This window comes from Dermacentor silvarum, chromosome 7, assembly GCF_013339745.2.
Source record: "Dermacentor silvarum isolate Dsil-2018 chromosome 7, BIME_Dsil_1.4, whole genome shotgun sequence".
In the NCBI taxonomy this organism is placed as follows: domain Eukaryota; kingdom Metazoa; phylum Arthropoda; class Arachnida; order Ixodida; family Ixodidae; genus Dermacentor; species Dermacentor silvarum.
In genome coordinates, this window is record NC_051160.1 from 131,533,485 (window position 1) to 131,545,984 (window position 12,500).

At 48.2% G+C, this 12,500-nt stretch overlaps 1 protein-coding gene and 3 non-coding genes across 4 annotated transcripts; all 4 read left to right on the forward strand.

Annotated features, from left to right (window-relative positions):
* The first annotated feature begins 140 nt into the window (after nt 1-140).
* On the forward strand, nt 141-212 carry Trnap-cgg (transfer RNA proline (anticodon CGG)). The gene has a single exon. It is a non-coding gene; the product is annotated as a tRNA-Pro (tRNA).
* Nucleotides 213-422: 210 nt separating this feature from the next.
* Trnap-cgg (transfer RNA proline (anticodon CGG)) lies at nt 423-493 on the forward strand. The gene has a single exon. It is a non-coding gene; the product is annotated as a tRNA-Pro (tRNA).
* Nucleotides 494-703: 210 nt separating this feature from the next.
* On the forward strand, nt 704-775 carry Trnap-cgg (transfer RNA proline (anticodon CGG)). The gene has a single exon. It is a non-coding gene; the product is annotated as a tRNA-Pro (tRNA).
* An 8,217-nt stretch (nt 776-8,992) lies between these two features.
* LOC125947216 (uncharacterized) lies at nt 8,993-10,183 on the forward strand. The gene has a single exon (XM_049671620.1). It carries the CDS (start codon nt 8,993-8,995, stop codon nt 10,181-10,183), a length of 1,191 nt encoding a protein of 396 aa, XP_049527577.1.
* Nucleotides 10,184-12,500: the final 2,317 nt, after the last annotated feature.

Here is a 12,500-nt window from a genome sequence, read left to right on the forward strand (position 1 = left end):
CTTAAGCAACGTTGGTCGTTCTGGAGGCTGTAACTAAGGCCCACTTACGAGAAAACGGAATAATTGTTACTCTTAGAATCATCTGCTCGTGAGTGTAGCATTACCTTATAAGCTATCGAGAGCAGTACATGCGCAAGGCCGGCTCGTTGGTCTAGGGGTATGATTCTCGCTTCGGGTGCGAGAGGTCCCGGGTTCAAATCCCGGACGAGCCCCTTTTTTGTTTTCTCCTAGCAGGTAGCTATTCCATCAGAGAACAGCGCTAACAGGTTGCAACTTCCTTTCCTTAAGCAACGTTGGTCGTTCTGGAGGCTGTAACTAAGGCCCACTTACGAGAAAACGGAATAATTGTTACTCTTAGAATCATCTGCTCGTGAGTGTAGCATTACCTTATAAGCTATCGAGAGCAGTACATGCGCAAGGCCGGCTCGTTGGTCTAGGGTATGATTCTCGCTTCGGGTGCGAGAGGTCCCGGGTTCAAATCCCGGACGAGCCCCTTTTTTGTTTTCTCCTAGCAGGTAGCTATTCCATCAGAGAACAGCGCTAACAGGTTGCAACTTCCTTTCCTTAAGCAACGTTGGTCGTTCTGGAGGCTGTAACTAAGGCCCACTTACGAGAAAACGGAATAATTGTTACTCTTAGAATCATCTGCTCGTGAGTGTAGCATTACCTTATAAGCTATCGAGAGCAGTACTTGCGCAAGGCCGGCTCGTTGGTCTAGGGGTATGATTCTCGCTTCGGGTGCGAGAAGTCCTGGGTTCAAATCCCGGACGAGCCCCTTTTTTGTTTTCTCCTAGCAGGTAGCTATTCCATCTGAGAACAGCGCTAACGGGTCGTAACTTCCTTTCCTTAAGCAACGTTGGTAGTTCTCATCAACGTTGGTCGTTCTGGAGGCTGTAATTAGGGCCCACTTACGAGAAAACGCATTAATTGTTACTCTTAGAATCATCTGCTCGTGAGTGTAGCATTACCTTATAAGCTATCGAGAGCAGTACATGCGCAAGGCCGGCTCGTTGGTCTAGGATTCTACTTCCGGCCGTGATAGCAAACGGACGCTTGTGGAGTGGGCTCCGCCGGAGCGGTATCAGCGGCCCCGGTGGGCCGCGGAAACAGGTTTTTTGCTGATGACACCCAGGACTATCAAGTTGTTCTGCCGTCGCTGCCAACAGGTACAGTCAACCACAAAAGTTTGCGGACCACGCGAGCGCGTGGCCAAGAGCCTCTTCGCGACACTTCCGCTACGTCACCAGCGATCGACAGCAGCGCTACGTTGAAGACGCATCCCTCCTTAAATCTATGGCCTGTCTATTTTCGCACTGTGCGCAAATATTTTCTACCTATCTCTTTCAACGTGACGCGCTCTTTGTTAGCCAGGGCTACTTGCTTATATTTTGGGAGCAGAATATCAGTACAAGTAATCAGACAGCGTATTCTTCGGCTGTTATCAGTTCTATTTTCGCGTAGCCACGCTGTTTTTTTTTCGTGAGTGCGTGAGTGAGCGGTGAGGCAGCCATGGGACACAGATGCTTAGTCAGTAGGCAGAATTTTTCCGTTCCTCCCCCATCGCTAAGTGACAGTAGCGGCCGGGATTTGATCGCCTGCGCCCAGGTTTTGCTGCGCAAAGCCCGAACCACCGCGCTGCTATAGTGGTTACATTTAGAAAAATAAGAAATAATCGGGTGCGATGACTCTTTTTATAACCCTTTGCGTACACGGCGTCCTCGTTTGGGGACTCGAACTTCGGAGGCGCGTCCCACGCCACGTGTTTCTTCAAATGACCTAAAACTCAGTGTGCACATTCGTGTCCGCTTCCTGATGGGACAACTAGCGGTCAGTTAACTTCATTGTCCTGCGTATTGCTGCAGATGATCACTTTGCTGGAGACACTACCATGTTAGACAATCGTTCGACGTGCCGCGTTTCAAGACCAACGTCAAGAGTTTTTTTTTTCTTTTCTCCGGTCGACACGAATACAACCGAAAAAGCAAGTGTGCATGCGTTTCGGGCCTAATAGTTGATTCTTTTTATGCAAGCATTGAAGCTGACGGATTTCAGAATAATTAGATAATGAGTTATACGCTAATAATTTTTTTTACTGAAACTCGCACAAAACAGCACATTGCTTCGTCTTCTTTCTTGGAATGTAATAGTGAGCGTCTTGAAATGATGCCATGCGCATTTGACGCATTTGCAGACAGTGCATCATAATTCGTGTCTGAAGGGGATGAATTTATTCACAAGACATTTACAGAAGTGTCATGAAACATAGGTCTCTCAATGATCTAGTAGGAAGTGAAATGTCCGCCGTTTTCTAGCACCTTATTGATGCGTGTGGGCATCGACTCGTACAAAGATTCAGTAATCTCCGGTCGACCGCGCAGGCTTTCCCATTCTTGTGCGATCGCTTGCCACAGCGTATCGGCCGTGCGGCCGCGGTTGGCTCGTGTGGACAGCCGTTTCTTCAACATGCCCCAGACATTTTCTATGGGATTCAAGTCGGCGCCACATGGAGGCCACTCAAGCTGGCAAACAGCATGTTCTTCTAGCAATGACTGGACGATACGTGCTTTATGGATCGGGTTGCGGTCGTGTTGAAAAAAATAGCAGCCGTCGCTGAAGGGACCGTCCAGCGCATACGGAACGAGGTGTCTAGTGATGACGTCGCAGTACCGTGACGCAGTGAAGGGCCCTTCCAGAGGCACAAGGGGACCAAGGCCATCTTTGCTGATTGCTCCCCACACGCTCACGGAACACCGTCCACTGGATAGAACACTCTGTGTGTAATTAGGCAGATATCTGCAAGAAATAGCATACAATTGGGTTCCAGCGGCGCGTCTAAAAATGTTGTGATTCCTCTTGCGTATGAACTTTATAATGCTGTTATAGAGTTGCAATAGAAAACGTGCAAACATCATTAGATAGTACTGAAAGACCCACTGGCAGCTTTTAATTAGCTTCAGAGTAAGTAGTACTATGAAACAATCGTTAATGTTTTCAACATAATACCACTACAGAAAAATCTCGTAATGTCCAAAAGCTCATTTTACGTGAAACATGTTGTGATGCAGAAGTAGCTTCGTGAATTAACTGCCAATACACTGTAAACACACCTGCAGTTTAGTGGACGCCAAACCCGCTTCCGTTGGTCCCAGCGCGTGGAAAAAGTTGACTCGTCGCTAAAGATGACATCGCCCCATTTCTCTGTTGTCCAATCTTTCATTGCTGTAGCGAACATGAGTCGTTCTTGTAGCTGGCTGTCTGAGAGGCAGGGCTTCTGTGCTGCTACGAAAGACTGCAGGCCAAGCTCACTCAGCCTTCTTCTTACAGTCTCAGACGATACCGTGAGCGAGAGCGCTTCTCGGATATCCTCTGCACTTTGAAAAGGATCAGCCACGATGGCGGCCGTAATCAGGCGGTCCTCTTCCTCAGTCGTGGCCCTTGGACGCCCACTGCGCTCCATATCTGTGAATCTGTCATCGTCGCGGAAAGCTTGAATAATCCTATTCACGGCAGTCCGGCTCCTGTTGGTTCGGCGGCAGATTTCGCGCTGAGGTATTCCCTCTATAAATAAACGCACAATGTGCCTTCTTTCGTCAAGTGGAACACGCAGCGGCATCTTTCCAAATAGGCAATCACCACGTGGCCTGAAGCAAGTCTACTACGTTTTCAGCGACTGATGCGAAGATGCGCCTATGTGTGAAAGAAAATTTTCCATGCATCCGCTTTTTCTTTATTTTTGATGACAGTGAAACACCTCCCTACCCTTTCTCTCAAGACGCAGAAGCAGCAACACTCATTGGACCAAGATGCTGCCAACCAAAGTGCGCCAGTAAACGTCGCGTAAAAAAATCGTCGCAGCGCTTCGTGAAACTTATCTACCCACTGGCACACCAGTCGACAAAGGTTGCAGTGATTGCTCCGATACTGCTATCAAGCCAGATATGTGGCGGTCTTATCGCAGACAGCGCTCTGCGTCAACACAACGAACTAACAATGTCATGCACGGGAATAAAAAATTAACAGGCAGGCGAGTACCAAGAGGGCTCATATCCGGGAGAGCGCCCCTGTCGCCGCTAGGTGGCGTACCGCTAGGTGGCGCGGATAGGCAGTCTGGCACGCGCTCGCGTGGTCCGCAAACTTTTGTGGTTGACTGTACATCTGTTGCGAATACTGTTTTTCTTCACGGGGACTTGAAAGCCAGGCCTTATCGTGTAGAAGATTTTCGGGACATGTTGGTTCATCTTGGAGTGCTCCCTGAAGTAATAGCTTTGGGGGCGTTCCAGATGAACCACGTTTGGGCCGTCACGTTCAAAAGTGCCGAAGCTACTAAGAAGATGGTAGGAATCGGTGAAGTACGGGTCAAGGAGAAACGGTGCCTTGTGGTTGACCCCGAAAATCAAGAAGTACGTATAAAGCTCTACTGGGTACTACATAATGTAGCAGACGAAGAAGTGCGTTCTGCCCTGGCACCGTACGGGAAAGTGAGTGATATCTACAAGGAGCGCTGGCGAGTGCATGGAATAGCTGACAAGGGCTCGTCAACGCGCACAGTTGGTCTGAAGCTCAAGCCTGGTGTGACGCTAGAAGATTTACCCCATCAGTTGCGGGTTGCAGGAATCATGGCTCTACTCGTCGCACCGGGACGACCCCCGCTATGCTTGAGGTGCCATGCCACGGGTCATATCAGGCGTGACTGCCGGGTACCGCGGTGTGCTAAGTGTCGGCGATATGGCCATGATGAAAGCAGCTGCGTGCGAACCTACGCAAACGTGGCGGGTGTCAAAGCGAATGAAGAAATATCGACGGAACATCTAATGGACGAGGCAGACGCGGCTGAAACTACCCCCGAGGCAGACAGCTAGCGAATTCCTGGTGCGGCTAGCACCGCCCACGTGAAGCAAAAGGATGCAACCTTTACTGAGGAAGTGACCGCCAACACTTCGACCGAGGCTGCAGACACACTGGTGACGGGCGCCCCAACGAGCCAAGGCAATGCACCTGGCGTGAGGGTCGAGGAAGACCCTGTAACTACAGACGTCACTATGAGTAGTGCCAGCAGCCTTGCGTCAAAACGACTCCATGAAGATGGCAAAGACGGGCACGCGACCGACCAGATTGCAACGGATGAGCCGCCTGTGAAGACGACACCTATTCGAAGGGCTACATTGAAATTCACACCGAAAATACCGCTCGAGCCACGGCCCGAGCGGAAACCGCCGGCCCCGCCGGCGACGTGACGTGACGTCCTTTTTTTTTCTTTCAAATAGCAGCGGAGTTGACCGGAGGAGACAATGCGTCGACGCCGCCACGGCAAAATCAAAGTTGGAATCAAAATGGCTGGAGTGACTTGGATATGCTTTATAAATGGGAGTGGGTTGTCGTCTTGTATTAAGCAAGGTACTACCATGCGGTTTTGTGTAGCGTAAAAAAAATGCCAATTACTCGTTCAAACACCTCTTTATGTGGGCACCCTTAATGTGCGGGGCTTGTCGACGCGGAGGAAGCAATACCAGCTGAACCGACTGTTTGTGGAAAATGAGCTGGACGTAATTGCCATACAGGAGACAAAGATTGGAAGTGAAGAAGGAACAAACCGCATGGTTGAACCTTTTAGGACGTACTACAATGTAGACGTTTCGCATGCAATTGGTACCGCCGGTGGTTGTGCGCTGTTTGTGAAGCACTCCACAGGAATATCTGTTGACAGTGTGTACACGTGTGACACTGGGCGGCTTATTGTATGTGACATAACGTTGCAGGCCCAGAATTTCTGAATAGTTGGTTTATATGCCCCAAACGTAGCAAATGAGCGCAGATTGTTTTTCGAAAGTGTTGAACATTATCTGACCTGTGACAGGACTGTTATAATGATGGGGGACTTTAACTGTGTCTGCAGAGTAGAGGATAGGGCAAGAGTTTCCGCGATACGGGATGCGAGTGTATCAGTATTAAACTCACTGACTGTAGAACACCAATTAGAAGATGTAGCGTACTTCCTATCAAACGGTACATTGCCTCGGTTCACCCACTACCAGTGGGACAGCCAAGCTAGACTGGACCGAATCTACGTTTCGGCAGATTTGGCACTCTTTTGCAATAAATACGATGTTAAAAACGTTTCTTTTAGCGACCATAGCTTGGTTATATGTACGCTAGGCCCGAGGAAACCAGCGAAGTTCAACTGGGAGCTGTGGAAATGCAATGTTAAGATCCTCGATGATGAGGTATATGTGCAGGAAATAAAAAGAAAAATTGTAGATCTACTGGAAAGTGAACCGGGGTGTTACGCTGAAGCATGGGAAGATTTCAAACAAAACGCGAAAATTTCAGCTATCGAAAGAGCCGGCGCATTGCGTAGACAGCAAAGGAAAGAAGAAACTGAGCTGCAAAGTCGGCTCGACTTTTATTTGAATGCGGAAATTGAAGCTCCGGGCACCTTTGCCAGAGAAATAAAAGATGTTAAAAGCAAACTAGAAGTAATTAATACAGAAAGATACAGAGGAGCAGTAGCACGCGCACGTGCGGAAAAAATATATATGGGTGAAAACCCGACCAACGTGCTCTATCAGACGAAAAAAGCTATGCGTCGCGCAACGACATAAAAGCGATAATGTACAGAGATGAAGTTGTGCGAGACGAGAAACTGATATGACGCGCTTTTGTCGATTATTATCAAGAATTGCTTGGCCACGAACCACAGATTGAGGGAGGATTTCCATGCGATTTCTTGAGGCTCATGCCAAAACTAGAAGAAGAATTTAAAACGAACCTCGAAGCGATAATCAACGTTGCAGAAATTGAGTGGGCGATCGGGGATTTGAGTGCAGGGAAATCACCAGGCCCTGATGGTTTGGGTTCAGAATTCTACAAGGCGTTTAAAACGGAAATAGCAGTTGTCCTCCTTAACGTTATAATTGAGGCATACAGAAGAAAGAAGTTACCCCCTTCTTTCAGGCAGAGCCATGTTGTACTTTTTCCAAAAACAGACGATCCAGCTGCATTGCTGTCAGTACGAGCGTATCGACCAATAAGTCTAACGAACACGGACTACAAGATTTTCGCTAAAGTTTTAAGCAGAAGACTTCAAAGCGTTATAACCAAACTTGTAGGGCCACATCAGACTTGCGGCATAAAAGGAAGGTCCATTCTGACCAACATACACGTGGCTAGAACAGTCCTGGAGTGCTGCGATGCCTACTGCGGGAAAGTCGCGATGTTATAGCTCGACTTAGAGAAGGCATTCGACTGAGTTGCGCATAAAGTCCTTTTCAACATTATAGAATATATCAATGTCGGGATGGTCTTGATGGAAGGCATAACAATGTGTTATGCGCACATTTCTAGCAGGATTAAAGTTAATAAATCATTAACTGCCAGTTTCCAGATAAAGTCCTCTGTTAGGCAAGGATGCCCATTGTCTCCTTTACTGTTTGCGCTGTACCTGGAGCCTTTCTGTTTGAAAATCATGTCGTCCAGTGCAATAAAAGGTTTTAAGTTGAGCACAAGCGAAGTTAAGCTACTCACATATGCTGCCGACATTGCTGTTTTCTGTACTGACCAAGCAAGTGTCAGGAACGCGGTGAGTGTCGCGACGAGTTTTTGTAAAATGACAGGCAGCGTTATCAATTGGGACAAATCTTTGGGCCTTTGGCATGAGGATTGGGATGACACCCCTGCAGTCTTTGAAAACATGCAGTGGACGGTTTCACCAACGAAATACCTCGGGGTGCCTTTAAATCACTACAGAGACACTAATGACTATTGGAAGAATGAAGCAGAGCAAATAAAGGAAAAATCTACCAAGTTTGGAGGGAGAGACCTATCTATATTTGCAAGGTCAACAGTGTGTAACCTCTTTCTGGTAGCCAAGATCTGGTACGTTCTTCAAGTATTGTGTGCGACGAGAGCAAGCATTCAAAGGCTGCACCGGGTGCTTGCAGTATATATATGGGGTTCAACATGGGAGCGTACAAGTCGCACAAATTTATTCCGCTCCGTGAAAAGCGGCGGACTGGGCTTGGCGCATTTGTTTTTAAAACAGGTAGTGTCCAGATTTATCTTTGTGCGGGACCAAAGCAACGGTTCCATACGTACTGTTATTCAAATGAGATTATGTGATGTTATGCCGGCGTTTATTGTGTCATCTGATCGGGTTAAAGGGCCGAAAGTACGAGGCTTCCTGCGAGAAGTCGTCTGGTCTTACCAGTTCCTCGTGGCACGCTGCTGAGGTCAGCAGCGTCACTCGAAAGAAACTGTATAAAGATGTTGTTGATGTATCTATGCCAGAACCATTGTATCGCTCCATGTTTCCAGCAGGGGCTGGCAAAGACGTACTGAAAAGGGTGAAGCGGATGCCAGTACGATTTACGGTTAAAACGTTTTTCTTTCACTTGCACACCGGAACTCTGCCCGTTAAACCGTGGTTAGAGCAGAAGGGTATTTTTGTGCCTTGGACGATAAATTGCTTACTGTGTAAAAAGCCGGAAACTATTGACCATATTTTCCTGGATTGTGAAGATTCCACCTTCTTATGGGACATACTGCAGCGCACCTTGAAAAAAGAATTGCCGCTTACCCCATATGGCATCCGCTTCCTCCCAACCGCAAACGATAAAGGAGTGCCGTATGACATGTTTATGGCGCTATGTCTTCATAGCATATGGAAAACAAGAATGGCAGTGCATCATGCCGACTTAAACCCCCAGCCTGCCAGAGAATATTTCAAAGGAGGCATCGCCTTCATTCGTGAGATATTTAAAGCGCTGAATGATCCACCACAATGGATGCCGGTATTAGATGCTCTTGTTAACCTGAAGCGGTTTTAATTACCCACGTTTGCCGAAAGCAGGCAAGCGTTTTTAATTACAGAATGTAGCATGTATTAGTGATTTTTTTGTTTTGTATCTTTCCTGAGAAAGGAAATAAAGAAAAAAAAGGCTCGTTGGTCTAGGGGGGATTCGGCTTTCTGCCGCGCTAGCGAGCGGACGTGTCGACCATGAGCTCCATAGGAGCGGCTTCAGCGGCCCAGCAGGGTCGCGGTACCAGGAATTTTGGCTCAGAAGACCCGGACTATCAAGTTTTGCTGCCTCAACTGCCTACAGGTCGGATTGTTTTAAATACATTGTTTTTACATGCTGATGTGCGTGCCAAGCCGTATCGGGTGGAGCACTTCCGCGACGCACTGGCTAGCTTAGGCGTACTGCCGGATGTTATCGCCCTAGGGGCGTATCAAATGAGCCACGTTTGGGCAGTGACTTTCAAGAGCGATGAAGGTGTCAAAAGGCTTGCAAGCGCCAAGGAAGTAAAAGTGAATGAACATCGGTGCATCGTTGTTGATCCAGCAAACCAGGCCGTGCGGCTGAAGCTGCATTGGATGTTACACAACGTGACGGACGAGGACATACGCACCGCCCTTTCACCGTACGGGAAGGTCGTGGACGTCTTCCGGGAGAAATGGCGTGTCCACGGAGTGCAAGATAAAGCATCCTCAACGCGTGCGGTGTCGTTGGTTTTGAAGACGGGTATGACCGTGGAAGACCTGCCTCATCAACTTCGTGTCGCTGGTGAGCAGGCCTTAGTTGTTGTACCAGGCAGAGCACCACTTTTCCTGAAATGCCGAAACACCGGTCATGTTCGACGTGACTGTCGCGTCCCGAGATGTGCCGTTTGCCGGCGCTACGGCCATGATGAGACGGAGTGTGTTAAGACCTACGCGTCCGTAACGGGACCGGCGCCTCGGGAAGACGTGGCTGACCTGTTAATGGATGAAGCAGACGTGGATGAGTCTTTCCGTGCGCAAGTTCTGCCGGCCGGCACATTTGCGACGCCCACTGAGCAGGCTTACATAGCCTCGAAGGTGGCAACTGTAGTAACTACTGAACAGAAAGCTGCAGTGCAGACAAGTGACGGAAAAGGCAAAGAAGAAACGGCCATAGAACTCGCCTCTGCCGGGGCGAGTACAGCAGAGCACGGGCCAGCAACTGCAATGATGGACGTCGCAGACACGAGTGCAAGCAGTGCGGCTACGAAGAGAGCAAGGGACGTAACGAGCGGCCAAGAGGAGGAATTTGACAACGAGACCAAAGACGAACCGCCGCAGAAAACCCAGGCAAGTCGTCGGGCGTCCATTCGCCCGAAACCGAACATCCCGCCGGACAGACGGACGGCGGCAGAACCGCCGACCTAGGACCTGGCGCCTACTGGGGCGCCCGGACTAGCGACGTCAAGAGATGGGTGCCACTTCAGAATTAGCCTACGCGTACACCGTAAAGGTACGCGTGTGGTTAGAGCGGCTTTTCTTTGAGCATTTGTTTTTGGAAAGTTTTTTACAAAGTGTTGGAATGGTTTGTTCTCCAGCGGCACCTTGCGATCGGCTTGCTTATACAGACTAATGGCGGTGAAATTAGAGACAGCATTGAAAGTGACCACTTTAAATGTTCGTGGCCTCGGAGCGCGAAGGAGACAGTATCAACTCAGTCGCTTGTGTATGGAGAAGGAACTCGATGTTGTCGCCTTACAAGAAACTAAGGTCGAAACTCAAGAGCAGACCGATCGCATGGTGACGCCTTTCACGGCGCATTACAATGTGTGCGTATGTCATGCTAATGGTACATCAGGCGGGTGCGCGCTGCTTACGGAAGAGTGCTGGCATTATTGAAGAACGTGTAACTGTATGTCAAACTGGCCGCATGCTCATTGTCGATTTTTCCTTTTCTGGAGCGTCGTGGCGGCTCATATGCGTTTATGCGCCGAACATTGTGAATGACCGAGCGTTGTATTTTGAGTATATAGAGCAGTACCTAAAGTGTGACCGCTACATCATATTTCTTGGTGATTTTAATTGTGTGTATACTGCGGAAGATCGAAACCGAGGGGAACGTGTTCGTGACAAAAGCGCTCTCTATTTGAGCTCCCTAATTGACGACCACAACTTAGAAGATGTGGGTCAAATTTTCACTGACGGTACGATTCCGCAGTACACACACATTCAAGGAAACAGCCGAGCAAGGCTGGACAGAGTGTATGTTTCACTAGATTTGATCCCCCTTTGTAACAGTTATAATGTCACACCACTATCGTTCAAGGATCATAGCTTAGTGAGCTTCGTGATGGGGGCAAAAGTTAAAAGAACACGATTCAACTGGAACACGTGGAAATTCAACGAAAAGCTGCTTGATGATGAGCCATTTTTGCGCAGAGTAAAGGAAAAGATATTAGACTTGATGACAAACAAGCATGACAATTTTATGGCTGCATGGGAAGAATTTAAGGTCCAAGTTAAGTTCATTGCGATCGAAAGAGGAAGCAGCCGCCAGCATGAAGAACTGCAGAAACAAAGAGAGCTGCAAAGACAGCTAGAATTTCTTTTGAGCGTACAAAATACGGTTCATGATCAGGTTGCGGAAAATGTAAAGAAAGTAAGACATGAGCTGGAAGTTATTGACGCAGAGCGATATAAAGCTGCAGTTATACGTGCTCGGAGCGAACGGTTATGGATGGGTGAGATGCCAAACAAACGGGCAATGAGCGACGAAAAGCGGCATGCGTCGAGAAATGAGATTAAACAGATACGTTTTCAAAACGAGGTGACGTCAGAAGCTGTTTTAATCGAGAGAGCCGTCGTTGAGCATTATCGGGAATTGTTCGGCAATGGGACACGCTCTAGACTAGGCTTCGACAGCGAATTCATGAGCGAAATGCCAAGGTTGGAAGACGGCGTTAGAGAAAGCCTTGAAATGCCAATAAGTTTACCCGAGATTGAAAGGGCGATAGATGAGTTGCCGTCAGGAAAGTCGCCAGGGCCAGACGGCCTAGGCGCCAAGTTTTACAAATCATTCAGTCACGAGTTTTCCTGTATTTTGCACAGACTACTCTCAGAAGCGTACGAAGTTAAAAAAGTGCCACCCTCATTCCGCATGTCACACGTAGTTTTGATTCCAAAAACCGATGACCGGGAAAAGCTTCTTTTAGTAGGCTCATACAGACCGATAAGTCTAACCAACACAGACTACAAAATATTTATGAAAGTACTGGCTGGACGATTCCAAAGCGTGATTAAGGAGCTTGTAGGGCCACACCAGACGTGTGGCATTAAAGGCCCTACAATTTTCACCAACACCCACATTGCAAGGAATGTGTTAGAATGTTGTGATGACATTGGGGGTCGGGTGGCGATGTTGCAGCTCGACCTTGCGAAGGCCTTCGACCGGGTGTCACATGAGGTGCTTTTCTCTATATTGCAGTACTGTAATGTTGGGAACATCATTTTAGAGGGCGTTGAAATGGCTTATGAAGAGTGTTCAACGCAGATTGTAATTAATAAATGCCTTAGTTCGAAGGTGCCAGTCCGCTCGTCTGTACTACAAGGCTGTCCTTTGTCTCCATTGCTTTTTGCCGTATACCTCGAACCTTTTTGTTTGGCAGTCATCCATGATGTAAACATACGTGGTTTTAGGCTGCACGCCGCTGAAGTTAAAATGCTAGCCTATGCAGATGACGTCGCC